We start from the raw sequence: 21,710 nt of genomic DNA on the forward strand, positions 1-21,710 counted from the left end.
GAACCGAACACCTCGCGGTGGTGTGTGTTTGGTGGTCATGAGAGATAACGGAGTCCGCAAGCATACAGTAAATGTTTGTTGAATGAATAAAAGCCTTTCTAGATCCAGTTTCTCGTGACAAAGCTGTGTGTAGACAACAGGGCCAAGGGCATGTCTGCTTCCTTGCAGAGGAGAGTGAGGGTTGTAGTGGGGTCGTTGGAGCCCAGGGTCGCGTTCCCCTGCAGCAGCGTCGTTAGGAGAGGTGTGAAGTGCTCCCTGTGAGGTCCCTGCCACGCCTGGGCCGCCCTCGGACCAGCCCCTCAGCCCCTCTGCCACCTGTTTCCAGAGGTAAACTCCTCCCAAGCGACAGGTGTTGTAACTTCTGGCGTCTTCCAGGCGTCCTTGGAAACATCCCCCATGGCCTTCCCGGGGCTGTCTCAGTGCCAAAGCCACGCCCGGTGCGGCAGCTCCTCGGCTGGGCTGTAGCCCAGGTCTCCAGGGGAGCTCGGATGCAGCCGAGTCCGGGAAGGAGGAGGGTTCCTGGTGGAGGGGCTGGCTCCCCGCGGCCTGGCTCGGCTGCTGAGGACCTTGAGGGGCTGAGAGCCGGGATTCAAGCACGGCTGCCTGTGTCCACACTGGGCGCCTCCTGTCACTGGCTGTATGACCTTGGGCGAGTGAGTCCAGCTCTCTGAACGTGGGTGCGATGACAGCGCTCGGGGGGGGGTGAGGACTGAATGAGCTGACGTGTGTCAGGTGCTGAGATCCCGAGCGTGTGGCCCCTGGGAAGTACGGTAGCAGTGACAGCCGTTGTCAGGGATGGCAGTGGGGTGGAGAGAGGAGCCATGCGGGCCTGGGCGGTGGCCCTGGGGACCCTCCGTGTGTCCTGCTGTGTCTGTCATTGGGTTCCTCCCTAGGTGGTTGTCTGAACAATTCAGAGGTGGCTCTTGGAGTCTGCCGTAGTGTGAGGTCTTCAGGCGCCGGTTAAGAGCGATGGCTCTCGGGTCCACCTGCTGGACCCGCCGCTGACTCTGCCCCCCCACCAGCTGCAGGACTCTCGGTGCGGGAGGGGGAGGATGAGAGCGCCCACGGAGTGGGGCTGAGGATCCAGGGAGGTAATGCACATTGACAGCCAGCACACACTGAGCGCTTTATACATGTTCTTGCTTATTGTTCTGGTATCTGGGGCACTGCCTTCCATGTCATCATTTAGTTCTGTTCAGTTCTCCGGCGTTTCTTGGGCTGCTGCTGGGTGCTGCCACACCAGACCTCTTCTAGAACCCGTGAGCAGATGGCTTAGCGGAAGCGTCCGCGTGTGAGTAGGGTCCCTGCATGCTGGGTGCCTGGGGCACGTGAAGGGATCCATGCAGAGCGACTGAGCACCTGCTGTATACCAGGCCTGGGGTGGGAGGCGAGCAGCATCTGGTCTCTGACCCACAGGCTTGTGGCTGAGATTTAAGGCTGCAGACTGAGAGCTGTGTGCTGTTTTGGCAGCAGTGTGGGGTTTTTTTTTTTTGGTTTTGGTTTTAAATTTAAAAAGTTTAATCACAGGGTCACATAGTTCAGTGTTGGTTTTTTAAAAATATATTTATTTATTTGTTTTTGGCTGCTTCGGGTCTTCATTGCTGCACGCAGGCTTTCTCTAGTTGCGGTGAGTGGGGGCTACTCTTCGTTGCGGTGCGTGGGCTTCTCGTTGTGGTGGCTTCTCTTGTTGCGGAGCACGGGCCCTAGGTGCTTGGGCTTCAATAGTTGTGGCACTCAGGCTCAGTAGTTGTGGCTCGTGGGCTCTAGAATGCAGGGTCAGTAGTTGTGGCGCACGGGCTTAGTTGCTCTGCGGCATGTGGGATCTTCCTGGACTAGGGCTCGAACCCGTGTCCCCTGCATTGACAGGCAGATTCTTAACCACTGTGCCACCAGGGAAGTCCCAGTTCAGTGTTAAAAGGTACAGAAGTGTGTACATTGCAAACTAAGTCTCCCTCCCACCCGCTCCGTTTATCTACCCTGTGCCCCTCCCCAGGCAACCACTCATCGATTTCTTCAGTGTCATTCTGGAGAAACTTTAACCATCTACCAGAAAAAGTGCAAGTATTTTATATCTATCTATCTAGACAAACATGCATAGATGTTTCCCTTTTTTATTCAATTGTTAGTACACCTTACACACTACAACCTGTTTTTTTTTCACTTAACAATACACCCTGGGCTTGTTCCATATCAGGACATATAAAGCTTCTTTATTCTTTAAAATTTTTTTTTTAAAGTGGCTTAATAGGATTCCATCGAATAGATGTACTTTAACCAGTTTACTACAGGTGAGGTTTAGGTTATTTCTAGTTTGCTGTTACTAGCAATGTTATCGTGAATGGTCTTTATACCCATTTTGGAACATATGGAATATCTCGAAGGGGAATGGTTGGGTCAAAATGAATGTCCATTTGTAATTTTGATAGCTGTCGCCAGGTTGCCCTCCCTCAAGGTGACACTGATTTAGGCCCCTCCCAGCAGTGAAGGTGCCTGTTTGGCCATCCTGACCAAGCACAGGTGTTGTTAGGCTCTTTGATCTTCGTCATCGTGCTGAGTAAAAAAATTCTCTCTCAGTGTGGTTTTAGTTTTGCCTAGTACTTTAAAATTGAATCAGTTGCCAACATTTAAAAACTGAGTGTTTGCATCTCGGAATCTATGTTTTGTCTTTGTCTTGAAGAATTGGATGGTCTGCTGTGCTGGGCTTATGTAGAATTGTATCGTGGTAGGAGCTGGGGGCAGCTGCTTCCTTCCCATGGGATCTGGTCTCCTCAGTGTGCCCCACCCCACTGGATCCTGTGTTTATTTTTGTTCATTTATTGTTTTCTGTTACTTGCTGGGCTTCTGTAGATTTGAGTTTGCCAGTCCTGGTCTAGAGAGAAACAGTTGAGTAAGTCTAAGGGAGAACAGAGCTGCTTCCTCTTCTTTTCGGGAATAACAGAGTTGGGTTTTGAAGGATAAGTAGAAGTTGGGTGATGGGCTTGCCTGAGCAAGTCTGGTGTGGATGAGTCTTGCACAGGGGTTGGGAGTTGGAGAAAAGTGAAACAGCCAGGGAAGAACTAAAAGTGCAGAGTTCTGGAGCTGCAATCGGTGGCTTGACTGTGAGGATCTGGGATGAAAAGGTAACAGGGGTGAATTTGAGTTCATAATTATTGAATCGTGGGGTTGGATGCAATGTGAAAGGTGTCATGTGCTCTGAGCAGAAAGAGACCAATAGGGGAAGACTTAAGGCATGAGAAGTAGGGAGAGGCGACAATTTCCATCATCTGTGACTGCCCCCTACCCCAGAGAACCAGAGTTAACAGTTTGTGTGTGTGTGTGTGTGTGTGTGTATTTGTTTCCTAGTACTTTTTCCCATGCATATATCAGCATATATTATTTTTATTAAAATACAGCACAATAAATTGCTTATCTTTTGCTTGTTTTTTCCTTCCGCTTTATCACTTGGATCTTGTCCTGCCAGCATGTGTGTCTCTACCTTATTTCCAGACTACAGTCCATTGTACAGGGGTCTTGCCGCAATGGACATTTGGTCATTTCCAGGGTTTTGCTCTCTCTCTGTATTGCTGCTGCTGGCCTCCTAGTGCATTTCCCGTTGGTCACCAGTACCAATATTTGTGTCCTTCTAGGTAGACTTGCTAGGTCAGAGGATCTGAGCTTTATGGTTGAAGAAGTTGCTGCATTGACTTGGCTTTTTTCATTGGTAAACAGTAGTCCCACCTTATCTGAGCTTTCGCTTTCTGTGGTTTTCAGTTACCTGTAATGAACCCGAAAATATTAAATGGAAAATTCCAGAAATAAACAATTCATAATTTACATTGTCTGTTGTTCCGAGTAGCATGATGAAATCTTGTGTCTTCCTTAGTCCTGCCCTGGACATGAGTCATCATCCCTCCGTCCCGCGTATCCTGCCCGTGTCACTGAGATGGGTCTCCGTTATCAGAGCAACTGTCCCAGTATCACAGTGCTTGTGTTCAGACAACCTTTATTTTACTTAATAATAGCCCCGAATAGTGATGTTGGCAATTCGGACATGTCAAAGGGAAGCTGTGAAGTGCTTCCTTTAAGTGAAAAGGTGAAAGTTCTCGACTTAAAGGAAAGAAAAAAACCCGTATGCTGAGGTTGCTAAGATCCACGGTGAGAATGAATCTTCTATCGGTGAAATTATGAAGAGGGAAAAAGAAATTCGTGCTAGTTTTCGTGCACCTCAAACTGCAAAAATTATGGCCACAGTGTGTGATAAGTACTTTAGTTAAGATGAAAAGGGCATTAAATTTGTACAGTAAGGTATTTTGAGAGAGACCACGTTCACATAACTTTTATTACAGTATATTGTTATAATTGTTATGTTTTATTATTGGTTATTGTTGTTAATCTCTTACTGTGCCTAATTCATAAATGAAACTTTATCACAAGTATTTGTGTATAGGAAAAACACCGTACCAATGGAGTTTGGTACTATCCTCAGTTTCAGGCGTCCACTGGGGGCGTCTTGGACCGTATCCCCTGTGGATAAGAGGGACAGCTATAGTCTTGTTTCTTCTCCAGACAGTAGCATTCCTGTGGCCAGAGATACTTCAGAGTTCAGTGAACTACTTCCTTCTTTGCGTTCTTTCAGATCCTAGGTTTTATATTCTCCCGGTTTAAAAAAAAAAAAAAAAAATCTAGCCACTTCCCTGTTTCTAGAACAAAGAGCAAAAGTTTCCCTTCATACCTTCCCTTCCATTTCTTCCAGTCTCCCCCACCTGCCCCCCAGGCATCTCTGCTTAACAGTTTGGGTTACGTCCTTCTAGCTCTGCTGTCCAGTGTGGTAGCCACTAGCCACATGTGGCTGTTTTCATTCATTAAATGAATGAACTAAAATTTAAAATGTATGTTTCCAGCGCTCAACAGCCATGTGTGGCTAATGGCTGGTGTGTTTGATGGTGCAGCTAGAGACCATCTCCCTCTGCACAGAAATGTCAGGGACAGTCCCGCTCTAGAGCAGCATTCTCAGACTTGGGACGGTTGGCATTTGGGGCCAGATAATCCTCTGTGTGGGGCTGTCTTGTGCACTGAAGGATGTTTAGCAGCATCCTTGGCTTCTACCCACTAGATGCCAGTAGCCCTTCCCTTCCCTGGACCTGCAGTCATGACAGCCAAACATCTCTCTAGACGTTGCCAAGTGTCCCCAGGGGCAAATTCACCCCCTACCCCCGTTGAGAGCTACTGCTGCAGACTATTTTCTTTATATTGCTTTTTTTTAAAATTGGGGTATACTTGATGTACACTGTAAGTTTCAAATGTACGACCTAGTGATTCACAACTTTTAAAGGTTGTACTCCATCTGTAGTTATTATATAATATTGGCTATATTCCCTGTGCTGTACAATAATATATCCTTGTAGCTTACTTATTTTATACATAGTAGTTGGCACCTCTTAATCCCCTTCCCCTGTCTCGCCCCTCCTCACTGGCACCCTCTAGTTTGTTCTCTGTATCTGTGAGTTCTCCGTGTTGCTTTTAATTTTCCTTTACATTCTTCCTGGATCTTCCCAGCGTCAACACTGAGACTCTAGCTTCCTGGACTCTGGCTTCAGGGAAGGTGGGTACGTCATGCAGGCAATTCAGCAAATATTTACTGAGTGCCTGCTGAGTGGCACCAGGGCAGAGATGATCATTTCTATGGACGCCAGCTCCTAGTTGCAGTGGTTACCTTTTCCAGAAACATTGTTCCCTTGGCGTGTCCCTCTCTAACATTTGCTTTTCCTTGCATTTGGCCAGATTGTGTGAAAACACTGCACACCTGGTTGGCAGGCTATTGGCTATCAAAACCTTTGTTTGTTTTAGAGTCAAATCGTAAGGAAGTCCATTTTGGTTTCCTTTTGTTTAAATTGTCTAAGCTGGAAGCAGTGTAGACTAAATTGTTTCTAGCCTTACATCTTAACCTAGTTGATAGCTGTTGCTATTCAGGTGAGAAAATTTTCATGTTTTCTTTTTTTAATCTGGAAAAATAACTTAAGAGAAATAATATCTACTTCTAATTGAATGCCTGTTATGTGCTAGGCATTGTCTTACACCCTTTATATATAAAATCCTTAGTCTTCGCAGTAATTCAGCAAGGTGGGTCTTATTGTCATTTTACAGATACGGAAAGTGGGGATCACAGAAGATGAATTGCCCAAGGGCACACAGCTGGTGCGGAGCGGGGCTGGGATTTGCGCACAGGCCCATCTGGTTTAAAAGCTGGTGTTTATTCCTCTAGCCCACGTGGTCCTGCTGTTCTGAAACTGTGACTCTTGCTTGTTACTTCTTTTTCAGCCTCTACATTAATTTCTCGCACTCAGGGGTTCTATCTTGTAGCCCATCTCCCCAGCCTGTCTAGAATGTGGGATAGGAGTTAATTTGTCTGGGAAAGTGACAGACAGCTCAGTTTGGTGTTGAGAAGCAACAGCAGGGTGACAGCTGCCACCCCACAGCTCCAGGCAGCTCCCCCTCTTGGACCTCCGGGGTGCTGACGTCCACCCCTGGACAGACGGGATCTGGCGGCAGCTGATAGAAGAAAAAAAGAGTCGCGGGTTTAAATCCAGATGTCAGGGGGGAGCCTGGCCGCCGCCTCCTCTGATTTAACTGACCTGGGGGCCGGGGGAGGACTTCGTCGCTCGTAAATTTGCCACCAAGCCCAAGGCTTCTACTGCAGGACAGTAGTTCCCCAAATAGCAGACGATGGCTCCAGGTGCCACGGTGATACTAAGTAATTCATGGACAGGAACTAAATCACATTGAGATGTACAACCAGACACTTCCTTTTTCAGTTTTCCTTCAATATTTTTAACCCTGTCAGAGCCCACTTTTGAATAGCAGAAGAAACTGGCAAGCAGGCAGCAGGCTGGGGGCTGGGAGCCACTGTATCCAGTGGGAATTTAGTAACATTGGCTAATCATTGTGTTGATTTTGATGTTTACTTTCTATTTATGGCAAGTGATACTGGTTTTCCATTTATGATAGCGGTTACCTTTTAAGTTACCTTTTAAGACACATTTACGTATTGATAAATAAAATCCAGGTCAGGAGTTCTCAACCAGGGCACAACTGGCATTTGAGGCTGCATCATTCTTTGTGGTGGGTGCTGTCCCGGGCTTTGTAGGATGTTTAGCAGAATCTTGGCCTCCTCTACCTACTAGATACCAGTAACTAACCCCCTTCTCCGTGTTGAGAATCGCTGATTTAAGGTATGCAAATTGAGGCAGACTTACGAAGTTAGAAAGTAGAGTTAGTTGGATATGGTAGAAATCCCGTGTGTGTGAAAATGGCTGAAGTTTGGGAAACTCTTTAGGCAAATTGCCTTCAGTTGTGGGGTCCACTTGCTGATGTTCCTGTGGCACTGAGGTTTGTTCAAGAGCGAGGAGGGAGGAGATGCCTTGAAAGCGCTGCTCTGAAGCAGCACCGTCTAGTAGAACCTCTGCCGTGCTGGAATGTTCTGCATCCGCACTGTCCAGTCCGTAGCCACTGACCACCTGTGGCCGCGGAGCACTCAGAATGTGGCTACTGAGAATGAGGAATTTAACTCTTTTATTTAAGTAACTTAAATGCAAAGCTACCATGTTGGACATCACAGCTCTAAAGAAATCAGTGTGCAGACGTCAGGATGATAGACTGCAGGCTTTAAAAGCTTAGAAGCGAAGACACACAAACAGGAATGCATCTTTAAGGGCGGTCCAGCCATGTGGCAGACAGGACTATCAGACAGGAGATTTGGGGCGGTGGTTAACTGCACCCACTTAACAGTGGCTTTAGCAAAGTAAAATAAAACAAAAACCAATGTACTGGTGCCTAAGACTTGAGAAGCCCAGGGAACCTACAGACCTACACTCTCCCCCAAGGTGGGCAGGAGCCACCTGTGGTCTCTGCATCCTCCTTGTGACTCCATTTTCAGGCAGACTCTCCCTAAACAGGAGCAAGGTGACTTCCTGAAACTCCAGGCTTGTTTTCTGCCACCTTAACAATCCCAGGGTGAAGAGCATGTCTTTTCTGGAATTTCTAGCAAAAATCCCAGCCAGGCCTCTCATTGGCCCTTTCTCTGAGCCCATCACCATGTCGAGGGCTCTGCTTGGCCAAGCCTGGGTCCTGGGCTTGACATGACTGGAGCTCAGAGGTGGGGTTGGCCTCGGCTCAATCAGGTGGAAAGATGGAGGGAAATGGACTTATTAAATTATGATACAAGAGTAACTGTAGGCTGTAGAAGAAAACTGTATGGTAGCCTAGGCTAAGGGACTGAATCTGAGGTGGGACACACTGGGACGGGGGCCCCTCCCTAAGGCTGGGGTGCAGACCTGGTTGGAGACAGTGTAGTTCAGGCCACTGGATGGCAGGACCAGAGCTGGTCTGCAGGTGGGGCAAGCAAGAAAGCAATCGCAGGGGTACAGATGGGGTGGCAGGCACAGCTGGTGGTTGACACATTGGGTGTACAATGGGAGTGAGGGCACGGGAGCTCACAGTGTCCCTGGTGGGACACTGAGGGCCACAGTGACAGGAGGACTTTGGGAGACAAACCTGGGGGTGAGGGAATCAGGGCACTGGTGTGGAGGAGGCCTGGGGCATGGGATGTCCATATCGAGAGGGCCCTGGGAAGGTGACCCCTGGGCCACAGTGGGGCTTGAAAGCCTCGAGGGACAGCATGTGCTGGGCGCGTGGCTGGCCAGAGCACCGTTCAATGGCCTCACTCAACGCACTGCTGACCCGCCCACTGTGCCACAGCCCGGAAACCGCAGGTGAGCTTTTTCCTCCAGTGGTGTCCCTCCAGCGCCCTCTACTGAGAAGGCTTAGCATTTCACTGACTGTAAAGGAGAGGCAGAAAGGAGTCTGTCCACATCCCAGAGCGGGCATTGAAGGGTGACTGGGGAGCTGGGAGCCAACGCATCGATATGAAGATTAATGAATGAGTGTGGGCGGCAGGGCAGCTGATGTGCACTCAGAAGAGCTCCGGTTTGAGCAGCCTGAGAGCCCTCACTCTCTGTGGCCCCTGAGGATCTTTCCAATTTTATGTAATGAAGAGAGACTAGAAAAAAAAATAGGGCTGTGAAATAATTGTGCCGATGGGGCTGTTAATGGCTGTGCAGGGTACTCTCAGGCTCTTAGCTCAGGATCTGGATCAGACAGACCTGGCCTTAAAGTCTGCTTCCACCACTCGGTAGTAGATGGAGCTGATGTAGCAGTAGATCTTGAGCAGGTAACTGAGTCCTCTCTGGGCCTCAGTTTATCCATCATGAAAATGGGGATGATGCTAGTACATACTATGTAGGATTGTTGTGAACATTAAGTGAAGCAAGACATTATTTTTTAAAGAGAATACACTTCTACATGCATAACATTTTGAGAATCTGTATCTTTCTCATCACCCCTCACTGCCACCACCCTAGTCTTTGCTTGCCTGGATGATGGCAACAGCTTTCTAAATGATCCTTCTGTTTCCAATTTTTTTTGGTTAATGTACAGCTTGATTAAGATATAGTTTACATACCCTGCAGTTCACCTCTTTAAAGTATATAGTTTAGCAGTTTTTAGTGTATTCATTGAGTTGTGCAGCCATCACCACAATGTTAGAACACTTCACCATCCCCCAAAGAAGCCTCACACCTGTTACCTGTTTCTCCTTTTGCCCACGGCAGTGTCTTCTCTGCTTAGAAGCCAGAAGGACCTTTAAACAAATGTAAATCGGGAGTTCCCTGGCCATCCAGTGGTTAGGACTCTGTGCTTCCACTGTAGGGGGCATGGGTTTGATCCCTGGTTGGGGAACTAAGATCCTGCAAACCGTGAGGCATGGCCAAAAAAAAAAAAAATTAGATCATGCTACCCTGTGCTTGTAACCCTTCAGTGATCCCCACTGAATGGATGGAGTAAAATCCAGACTCCTTGCCCTGGTGACAAGGCCCTGTGTCGTCTGCCCCCTCCTTCTCCGACGTCATCTTTTACCCTCTCCCCCGTGTTCGGTGCATTCCAGCCACACTAGTCTTCTTTCCCTGCAGATGTGTGTCAGACTGCTTCCTACCTCTGGATCTTTGCCCTTGCGGTTCTGATCTGCCTAGATGGCACTTCCTTGCCTGGTTGCGTGGATGTTTCTTCTTGTCACTCAGCTCGACTGTCACCCCAGCCTTCCTGACCACCCGGTCTCCCGGAGCCACACCCCTTCCCCACTCCTTCTCTTATCCCATACCTTATTTTATTTTGGATAGCTGTCTACTGTCTCTCTTCCTCCCCATGGGAGGAGGACCTTGTCTGTCTTGCTCACTGTTGAATGCCCTAGGTGAGGGCCTGCACCCTGTGAGTGCACAGGACATTCTAGGTGAATGAATGTGTGACAAAAAGGGAGCAATGATCACTTGTCTTATTATTGTTATTTTTAGATACTCAGTAAATACTATTGACTTAAAAGTCATTGAAAGTGTGCAGCTTATATCCAGTGCAGGTAGAAAGTGAATAAACAAGGTGACAATCAAGGTGATTAAATGAGATGGGCTTGGGGCTAGTTACATTGGGCTCAGGTGACACAAAGTCCTTATTTTACCTTGTGCCAAGTGCTTACCCTTTGTTGCAATGAGATCGTGAGGAAGTAGAAGGGAAGGATCCTGTTCCAAAGTTAGGTCCCCACAGGAACTGGAATCATAGTTGGACCAGATGAGCACTTAATAAATGCTTACTATTATGGACTTAGCTTAAAAAAAAAAAAGAAATGCACATTTAGTCCCATAGGTAATATACGTACAATGTGACGGAAGAATAAGTAGGAAAAGGCGCCCCTACTCCCTCCTTCCCAAAGGAAACTGGTGGTGTCAGCTGTCATGGAGGTTTTCTGCATTGGCAAGCATAGTCTGCACGTTATTCTCTTGCTTTCATGCAAAGAATGGCATCCTGGACACACCTTTCAGCTCCTTTCTGATTTAGCATATCTTGCATATGGGGCTATTTAGCGCATACAGCTCTATCTCCTTCTTCAAAGACTGTTGAGCATTCCATTGTATGGATGTTCCCTGCTTATTTGACCAGCGCCCCTCTGATGACCGGTTCGGTACGGTTCAGTTCCAGTCTTTGCTACCACGTGTGGGCTGCCCTGAATGACCTGCCCTTGTGCACGTGCACGCCTGCAGGTTAAGTCACGGAGAGATTAACTTGGTAGCTTGCTGTGCGGAACCTTCTGCTAGGACAAAACAGGCAAAACTCATAAACAGCCTGACAGTATGTCATTCTCTTAAATCCATTCTTCAGCTTTCATTAGAAACATTCAGCTCTGGGAGTCGTCATTACAGGATTATTATAGGATGGGGAGAGACTGGCTGGTTCACGGAAAAGTCAGTGACCATGGGTAGGTATCTGCAGATTGAAGGGTGTGCTTCCGTCAAATGCATCCTCCCTCCCTCCCTCCTTCAGTGCTTTGCGTCCACGGATGGCCAGCTTGGGTGACGCACACCCAAGAGCAGGAATGGGGTTGGACACCTCAAGGTTTCTGTATGTGTCTCTCGCCAACACGAATGAGTTATTAGAAGTGAAACCCGTCCTCATGAGAGCTACCACCATCCTCCCCGCCCCGGCCCTAGCACTAGTTTACCGGAACCAGGATGCTATTTTTAAGAAAGAGCATCGTGTTTCATCATGGAAATTTTGAGCATCTGAGCAGGCAACTTGCAGGCTTGCTAATCTTTAGAGTCCCGATGCCCAGGGACTGTGTGTGCTCAGCTCTGCACCCCAGTACCTGGGCAGGGCCTGCCTGGCCCACAGGAGGAGGGGCAGACGGTGGGTCCGCAGGTGACAAGTGATTATGTAAGTCATCATGGCCATGTCTGGATGGGTTGCCTTCAGCTGGCAGCATCTCAGGGGGCTGGTAGGGCTGGGGTTCCTTCCTCCCAGCCTGTGGCGGGGGGGCGGGGAGGTGAACAGTTCAGCCTGGGGTCTTTCCACGCAAGGACTTAGGAATGCTCGTAATTCTCAGAATGCCTGTTTACAGCCTCTCCTGAAGGATGGGCTGCCTTTTTTTGGCATGAGTGTGTCTCAGAGCAGCTTAGTTTTGCCAGAGCCGGGCAGATGTCCCTGGCTTCACACAGGTGACCTGAGGGCGGGCGTGCCTGGTGAGCTGCCCTCCGGGGGCGGCCCTTGGAGTCACTTCGCCTGCAGCTGGCACGCTGGCCTGTCTCCAGGTTATGCAGGGCACCGAGTCACCATCGTCTTCCTGGCATGTTCCTCCAGCGTGTTGCTAAAAGGTAGAGCCGAGTGCGGAAGGAGGTTCTTTCCCTTCTCTTTCTGTATAGTAATCTTGGAGTGACCAGCACCCTTGATAGCATGTGGGGTGGGAAGACACAGGGTTTTAGAATAAGTCGGACCTGGTTCAAGGCCAGACTCAGCTGTTTCTCACATCTTGGCAAACTCGGGTGCTTTATTCAGCTGTCCTGAGCTTTCCTCTCTCACCTGCAGAATGTCAAAGTGATAACAGTACTTGTTGCTCTGTATTTACTTTTTTAACTTAAATCTTATTTTAGAAACGAATCCTACTTTTTGAAATAATTTGGGCTTGGGGACAAAGCATCTTTGATTTGGACCACAGCTTCTTAGACGCCTCAGCTGTGTTTTCCCCTCTCATTGAAGGACGAAGCCCCAGATGGGGCTGCGGTTCTGACCCAGTGAAGATACTTTAGAGAAAGACATTCTGGGCAGAGCGGATGGGTGTGGGCGTGGCCTTGACGGTGTGGGCGTGTCTTTCCCGCAGGTGCTGCGAGTGGCTGAGATGCTGTGGTGCAGGGGAGCCCAGGCCCCGCACGGTCTGGTTGGGGCACCCCGAGAAGAGGGACCAGAGATACCCTCGAAATGTCATCAACAATCAGAAGTACAACTTCTTCACCTTTTTGCCTGGGGTACGTACGGGCAGGGGCAACATTGTTTTCTTCTTCCTACACCAAATGTATGCAGTGGTACCAGTCATAGAAGACTGAGGTCCCTGTGGCAGATTTTGTGAACACTCCGTGTCTTTTCCATGTCACCTTAGCCACTGGCCATTCATCTTCCCTGGTCCTGAGCACCTGGAAGGGGGCTGCCTTCTGTCTGCAAGGCTGTGAGACTCCACTTGATTGGTTAGAATAACTTCACATTTATTTGGTGTGTTGGGCCTGAGAGTGAAAAAGATATTTTGAGGACGTAGCTTTGTTACAAAAAAAAAAAAAATCAGGAGAGGACTTCCCTGGTGGTGCAGTGGTTAAGAATCTGCCTGCCAATGCAGGGGACACGGGTTTGATCCCTGGTCCAGGAAGATCCCACATGCCATGGAGCAACTAAGCCCGTGCGCCACAACTACTGAGCCTGCGCTCTAGAGCCCGCGAACCACAACTGCTGAGCCTGCGTGCCACAACTACTGAAGCCCACGCGCCTAGAGCCCGTGCTCCACAACAAGAGAAGCCACCGCAATAAGAAGCCCGCACACAGCAACGAAGAGTAGCCCCCGCTCGCCGCAGCCAGAGAAAGCCCACACGCAGCAACAAAGACCCAACGCAGCCAAAAATAAATAAATAAATAAATTTATTAAAAAAAAAATCAATGCTTACATTCCCCCCCACCCCTCATTATCATGAAACACATATTTGGAACAGGAAAGTTGGGAGCTAAAAGTGTAGAGAACTTTTTTTTAAAGGTAAATTTTAACACTGCCATCCAGAGAGACTTTGTATTAACATGTTTGCTAATGTTTTGTGTAGTATTTTACTCTGCAGTCATCCCTTTTGTTCGTTAACTAACACAAATCCACGGACAAGTACTCTGAAAACCTTCCCCCTAAAACACCCTTAAGTTAAACATCTATTTTTATCTACTGTGGCCTCCAAAATACACTGACTGACTTCAGAAGCAGCAGCAGCAATCAGTTCCAAAGCTGGAAGAAAAAAAAAATCACTGATTTATTGAGGGAGAACATGGAAATGCAAATACCTTACACTGTAGCTTAAGGTCAACCGGAATGTTTTTTTAAGGGTGATTTTGAGTTCATTTATTGATGCCTGGCTTACCCCCCTCCCCCAGCCCCCTAAAGCTCAGTATCTTTTTTAAAAAATTAATTAATTAATTTTTGGCTGCGTTGGGTCTTCGTTGCTGCGCGCAGGTTTTCTCTAGATGTGGCGAGTAGGGGCTGCTCTTCGTTGTGGTGCGTGGGCTTCTCATTGCGGTGGCTTCTCTCTTAGCGGAGCATGGGCTCTAGGTGCGTGGGCTTCAGTCGTTGTGGTACGTGGGCTCAGTAGTTGTGGCACACGGGCTTAGTTGCTCCGCGGCATGTGGGATCTTCCTGGACCAGGGATCGAACCCGTGTCTGCTGCACTGGTAGGCGGATTCTTAACCACTGCGCCACCAGGGAAGTCACAAGCTCAGTATCTTAAGTCAAGTGAAAGTTTATTTCTCGTTCATGGAAATTCTGAGGCAGATCAGGCCATTCTCCTCCATCTCACAGCCACACCATCTGGAATACGTGGGCACCCACGTCTCCATGGCAAGGCAAGAGCGAGGGGCCGGACAGTGCTCCGAAGGGACACGTCATTTCTGTTCGTTGCCCAATGGCCAAAACGAGTCAGGGGGATCAGTGTCACTTCCAGGGCATGTGGGGGCAGTTGAAACTCTGCCAGAACCCTCCTGCCACATGGGATGAAATTCTGCTATAGTTATTGTATGGCGTTGAGATCATACCATGGAGATATCCATTTATCTCACTCGTTTGATTCAGTCTTACAGCATAAGCATTTCCCACTAAAACCTCTTCAACAACATTTTGAGTGGCCTTTCCTGTACTTACAAAATAGTTTAAGAAGGGAATTCCCTGGCGGTCCACTGGTTAAAGCGTTGCACTTCCACTGCAGGAGGCGTGGGTTCGATCCCTGGTCGGGGAGCTGAGATCCCACGTGCTGCTCCGCGTGGCCAAAAAATAGGAAAAAAAAAGTTTCCGACTTTCCTGGAGGCGCAGTGGTTAAGAATCCGTCTGCCAATGAAGGGGACACGGGTTCGATCTCTGGTCCAGGAATATCCCACATGCCGCGGAGCAACTAAGCCCGTGTGCCACAACTACTGAGCCTGGGCTCTAGAGCCCATACTCCGCAACAAGAGAACCCACCGCAATGAGAAACCCGTGCACCGCAACTAGAGAAAGCCCGTGCACAGACCCAACACAGCCATAAATTAAAAAAAAAAAAAAAAAGTTTAAGAAATAAAATCTCACAACTATAGCCGAAGCCTCCAGAATACCCTCCCTGCCTGGAGGTCCCCACTGTCTTGAATCTGGTGTTTATAATTGCCACGTGTATCATTTGCTTCTTTACTTTGACAAATTATGTTTTCGTCACCCAGGTTTATTTTCCTATACAACATGTAGAGGTGTGTAAACCGTATGTGCAGGTACCATGTGAGTTGTGTTCTTCCCGGGGAGTGTTTTGAAATGTCACCCATCCCCCTCTAAGCCCGCCCAGCTGCATCAGACCAGCCTCAAGTGTCTTCTCTCTCCTCTCTCTCCATTCCAGGTGCTGTTTAACCAGTTCAAATACTTCTTCAACCTCTACTTCCTACTTCTCGCCTGCTCCCAGTTCGTCCCTGAAATGCGACTGGGAGCACTGTACACCTACTGGGTTCCCCTGGTGAGTCAGTCGGGTCGTCCGTTCAGTAACATCAGAGGTTGGGCAGCAGAGGTTCTTTGTCCTTCAAGCACCTGGAATGGGACTCGGCCTTTCAAGGGAGAGGACACCCTCAGGCCAACACGCTGGGAACCCCTGAGGTTTTCATGGTGGAGCCCCGTTTCTCCCACTACCAGGATCAACCGTAGTGATGCCTGGGCTACTCATTCCTTCTGTCCGTCAGCTGTTCAGTCTTTCCTTGTTTCAGCAAATATTTTTTGCATGCTTATCATGAATCACTCAGTTCTAGGCTCTGGCACACAGCGGTCATGAGAAAGACAGAGCCTCCAACTCTGTGCATTGTGCTCTTTGAATTGTTTTCTGTTTATTATGTAGACTACTTCAGCGTGCAGGGTTGACAGAGTAACAGATTCTGTGCTTCAGTGTGTATGGAGGGTGACAGACCTGACGCCCCTCCATCCTTCTTGTGCCGCCTTTTCTTTCTTCCTGCCTTTCTGGAAATGGTTATTGAGCACCTGCTGTGTGCCAGGCACGGTGCTGGGCACTGGGGATGCAGCAGTGACTGAAACGTAGGAAAATTCCTGCCCTCGTGGAGTTGACTTTCAGTGGGGACAGACGATAAACAGTTGAGCGTAATTGTTTCAAGTAGTGAAACTGCTGTGAAGGTAGTAGAAGGTCGTAGGGCAAATGGGGCATCCCAGGCACAGTTAGTATTTGTTGAGTGGATGAAGGTGGGAGATGTGGAGGGGCAGTCTTAGCCAGGGTGGCCGGGAAAGGCCTCTTGAGGAGGTGATGGGAAGAAAAGTAGGAGGGTGAGGATCCCGGGTTCAGGGAGCAGCAGTGCAAAGGCCCTGCGTTCAGCACATGCTTAGAGTATTTGAAGGACAGAAAGAAGCCCAGCGCGTGTGGGGCACAGAGAGGGTGAAACTGGCATTTCTTTTCCTCCAGAGACATTATGAAATATAATTATTTTTCGTTACGCAGGGTTCGGAAGGAACACTCGGATTCTCTGTTCACAAATCTTGTTAAATTTTTCATTGGGAGAAGATTGTTAAAGTAGAAAAGATGTTTCCTCCTTAAGGAAACAAAAACACACATTCTTTTGGACGGTAAGGATTTGGTGCACAGGCGCTTAGGGAGCAGAGTGAGTGGGCGCCACGGGCCCCGGGAGCGGGGTCCACACGCCATCGGCGCTGCGTTAATCAGACAGGTCGTGTCAGCAGTTCCAGCCCTGGGAAGAGGAGGGGGGCTTATTTCTTCCACACAAGCGGTGGAGGTGCTTTTGGGATGCGGGAATCGTTCTTTTCTGCTCTGAGTCATTTGTGGGTGAGGTAGGATGTTGGGATAACAGACATTGCTGTCTGCGTCAGGGTTTGTGCTTTTACACAGTGAGTGTCGCTAACTCAGAGGCCAGGCTGATAGAAGCGGGGGGCTCGTGTCCCATCTCAAAGCAGAAGATGCTGCTTTGTTCCATCAGCTGCAAACATGGACCCAGAGTTGCCAGGCCCAAGAGGTAGAAACTTCAGAGTTTTACCGGAAATACCCTAATTTTATTTAGTTTTTTTTAGTTCCACAGCAGTTTGCTACGTACCTATATAAAGTCAAACTGTAAGTCAGTTATTTAAGAAAGGTTAAATGTGTAATGTGTATAAAATATCATCTATCACCCTGCCTTTTACTGATTACGTTTTTAAAGTATAGTTATTTGAAAGGTAATACAGTCACATGATTCAGGAAACGTGTAAAAAGGTACTTCATGAAAAGTCTCCCTTTTATCCAGTTCCACCCCCAGAACACTGTCATTCATTTCTTTTTCCTTCTTCCAAAGTTTACAAACAATGAATAAACTTTTTCTGGACTGGCTTCTGCCATTTACCATAATTTTTAAAAATTGAAGTATAATTGACATACAACATTAAATTTAAAAATCTTGTCTTTTCCCTGCTCCCCAACGCTTTTTTTTTTTTTTTAATTTATTTTATTTTACTTTATTTATTTTATTTTTGGCTGTGTTGGGTCCTCATTTCTGTGCAAGGGCTTTCTCTAGTTGCAGCGAGTGGGGGCCACTCTTCATCGCGGTGCACTGGCCTCTCACTATCGCGGCCTCTCTTGTTGCGGAGCACAGGCTCCAGACGCGCAGGCTCAGTAATTGTGGCTCACGGGCCTAGTTGCTCCGCGGCATGTGGGATCTTCCCAGACCGGGGCTCGAACCCGTGTCCCCTGCATTGGCAGGCGGATTCTCAACCACTGCGCGACCAGGGAAGCCCCCAACGCTCCTTTTTAGAAAAATGGTAACAAGATATACACAGTGCTGAATCATTTTTTTCTAATTTCCAGCATCTCTTTCCCTTGATTTTCAAACATTGCTAACTCATTTACAAAATGTTAAAGCATTGTGTGGAGTGAGCACACCCCTTCTCTTGGTGGTCTGTCTGCAGGCTGCCGGTTTGCAGTCTCTGCTCTGCTTGAGGCTGTAGGGGGTTCCTTGGTACCTCATATTGGTGCCTTCTGGGCTCAGGAACCCTCGACTGGGAGTGTGGGATGACCAGATCCCACCTCTCAAATCTTGTCTGTTGGGTTCTCCCCAAACCCCAGATCTTGCTGCTTTACTGCCTGCAAAACGGCCTCTGTTCATTTTTCTTTTCCTTTATCAACTACAAAGGGACTCTACAAAGGGACTCATTCTTTTTAAAAAAAAAAATTTATTTATTTGGCTGCGTCGGGTCTTAGTTGCAGCATGCGGGGTCTTCATTGCGGCATGCGGGCTTCTCTCGTTGTGGCACGTGGCTTCCCTCTAGTTGCGGCGCAGGCTCCAGAGTGCACGGGCTCAGTAGTTGCAGCACGAGGGCTTAGCTGCCCCGCGGCATGTGGGATCTTAGTTCCCCAACCAGGGATCGAATCCATGTCCCCTGCATTGGAAGGCGGATTCTTAACCACTGGACCACCAGGGAAGTCCCCCGGGACTCATTATTTTTGGAGAAAAGTTTGAAGGAGAAGCAGCACAGCAAACATCCCTACCTGTGCGGCCACCTCCTGAGATGCCCTATCTGTGTTTGTGGTCTGTTTCCTTTCAGTCTCTTCTTACACGTGCCTGTTTTACATACACTCTATCTTACATTATAGTAAAGTATGTAATATGTAAATGCAGTTGGATCCCAAGGTGTTCGAGAAGGCAGCTGTGTGTCCCCGCCTCTCTCTGTCTTTACCGTCTCAAGCATGATATCTGGTCTGTGCTCTCTCCCCTCGAGGTATTCATCTGCCCAGCCTGTCATATAAACCCATCGTCCGAACGATTTTTGGGGTGCAGACCTACTGGCACCCCTACAACCTTGTTCACGTTGGCATTGGCATGTGTGTTGGGGAGGGAACTTTGGCCATCTTTGGCATGAGTTTTTCATTCTGTTAACCAAGAGTCATGTGTATGACTCAGAGAAGATGGAATTATGCAGGAGAAATAGTGGGGTTGGAAACGAGATCAGCTCTATCGAATTCTTCCACAGTGGTTATTGGAGATTCCCATGGACTGCAGGCAAATCAGACTGGTAGAGAAAAAAGATTCTTCACTCAATAAACGAGAACATGGGGCAAAGGAGAATAAGGAGCTTGCTTGAGATCATACTAGGATGTGGAGAGGATGTGAAGCCCCACAGAGACAGACACTCATTTTCTTTTTCGAAGGAATGGGCTTTGGAATATCAGAAAAGGCTTTGGGATGTGTGTGGGGTGTGTGTACGAGGATATTCTTTGCAGCATGCTGTATGTTACTCAGACACTGGAAGCAAACAAATGTCCATCGGTGGTTACCTGAACGCTGGTCCAGCAAAACTATGGAATGCTGCCCCGGAGTCAGGAATGATGAAGTCACTCCAGTGATGTTGACATGACACGATGTGACTCATGTTTTTCTTTGCATGAAAAAAGTAAGTTGCAGGATAACATGGACAGCATACTCCCATTTTTATGACCCTCTCCCCCACAAGAAGTGTTTTTGCACACTTGTGCATGTAAATACATGGAGGTCTGGAAGGTTCTTCACCGAAGCTAGTGTTTATCTTTGGAGCTGGGGGTTGCCTTTTATTCTTTTAAGTGTTTTTTATCTTTATGTGCCGAGACCTCTGTCTTAAGTCACCTCAGTGTGCCTCTATGGAAGTTGGAAAGGTATAGGAAACGACATAGATCAGACGTGCATTCAGGGTGTTTGAAACCATTCAGAATAGAGTTGCTCCCTCCACAGGGGGAGGCTACATTGGTTCTTGGGGCTGGTGACCGAGGATCAAAGTGTTGAACGCAACTTGATGGTAGGTACTCTACCCTTTTCTGTCCCTAGTATGTATTCTGTACATTGGCACCGGTGATGCTGACTCCAGGGTCTCAGGAAATGCAATGGGGTGAACCGTGGGGGCCGGGCTGACCTGGAGGGCTGCCGCCCTTCTAGAAGAGGGCCCGACCCCAGTCCTAGCCCAGTCTCCTCTCTGAAATGACGCTCGGAATTTCCAGGAGAAGCCAGAAGGCCTGACTTCCAATGTAAGCAGCTGAATCACCTGGTTTCCCTGGGACTCTGGCTGTAGAGAGAAGACAGGTGGGTTACCAGCAGCCTCTGGCAGTCCTGAGGTTATTTATTTATTTAGTTAGTTAGTTGTGCTGGGTCTTAGTTGTGGCAGGCCAGGCTCCTTAGTTGCAGCTTGCCGGCCTCTAAGTTGCAGCACACGGGATCCTTAGTTGTGGCATGCGAACTCTTAGTGTGGCACGCGTGTGGGATCTAGTTCCCTGACCAGGGATTGAACCTGGGCCCCCTGCATTGGGAGCGCGGAGTCTTAACCACTGCGCCACCAGGGAAGTCCCAGTCCTGAGGTTTCTCACTAGCTTGTGACCCCTTTTATAGCCGAAGTTTCCTGTGATGGTTCAGAGACAGGAGGAGATGCTTGTCTTGTACAAGTTCTTCCTCTCTTTCCAGGGGCTGCCGAGAAGGGAGTTTGGGGTCAGACAAATTAGGTAGCATCTGTTTCTAGGAGACTGTAGCTGATTTCCCGTAAATCCCCTAGATTTTTATGTAGAGAATCAATTTCCCGTTCTTGGCTAAAGTACATTTTGAAATGTCTCCAACCACCCTGAGAGTCCTCTCATTTCAAACCCAGCCGTGAGCTCAGTGGTTCAAAATGGTGGCGGTGTGGCCAGATGGTTGAGCTCTTGCTGCAACTTCTCTGAGAAGCTGTGTAATTGGAACAAGCTTTTCTGAGCCTCAGTTTCCTCACCTATAAAATAGGGGCGATCATGTCTACTCTCTTGGCTTGCTGGGAGGTTCAGTGAAGTACAGCAAGTAAAATGCTTCAAATAGCTCCTGACACATAGAACATTCTCGGGAAATGTTCTCATTTTAATTTAAAAATTCTGGTACTAGTGCCATCGTTCATTGTGCGGATTACGTTTTAGCTTTTGGTAACTTTTTTCTTGATAGTAATATGTTAGAGGGAGAAATTCCTCAGGAGACAGCTGAAATAATCCATAAAATTGTATGAAGACCAAATAATCTAGATTTATTTTTTTGGCATTAAGATGCGATCTACATGCCATAAAATGCACAGATACCAAGTTTTCAGTTCACTGTGTGTTTACATTTGTCAGTACCCGTGTCAACACCACCTCGGTCAAGACCATTCCATCACCCCGGAAAGTTCCCTCTTGCCCCTCTCCAGTCAGCCCCCTCCCCAACCAGAGGGAACGGCTTTTCTGATTTCTCTCATAATTTTGCTTTAGTAAATCTATTTTTGACATACAACCTTATAGAAGAGTCTTGGCACCTTCAGAATTTCGTGTCTGTTCACCGTCACCACCTCTGATTTCCTTACAAGCTCAGAAAACCCCTCACTCCCATTCAAGCCTCTTTCTCGGTATCTGTGGCTCTTAAGGACCTCCGAAGTTGGACGGGTGGAATTTATTTCTGGACTACATTTGCAGCTCTTTGTAAAGCAGTTTCTAGCTTAAGACGTGGCACGTCCCCTGGGATTGATGAGGAGAGTGTGTGTGTGTGTGTGTGTGTGTGTGTGTGTGTGTATGTGTGTGTGTGTCCCGGGGGTCATAGATATGGTGACTTAG

At 48.1% G+C, this 21,710-nt stretch overlaps 1 protein-coding gene across 1 annotated transcript in view; it reads left to right on the forward strand.

Moving 5' to 3' along the window:
* The window catches only part of ATP9A (ATPase phospholipid transporting 9A (putative)), a 135,108-nt gene that overhangs the window by 13,868 nt on the left and 99,530 nt on the right, over positions 1–21,710 (forward strand). The window contains 2 exon segments of the mRNA XM_036824925.1: positions 12,731–12,875; positions 15,507–15,620. Coding sequence (XP_036680820.1) covers positions 12,731–12,875; positions 15,507–15,620 — 259 coding nt within the window.

The sequence above is a fragment of the Balaenoptera musculus genome, chromosome 15, assembly GCF_009873245.2.
Source record: "Balaenoptera musculus isolate JJ_BM4_2016_0621 chromosome 15, mBalMus1.pri.v3, whole genome shotgun sequence".
Lineage (NCBI taxonomy): Eukaryota > Metazoa > Chordata > Mammalia > Artiodactyla > Balaenopteridae > Balaenoptera > Balaenoptera musculus.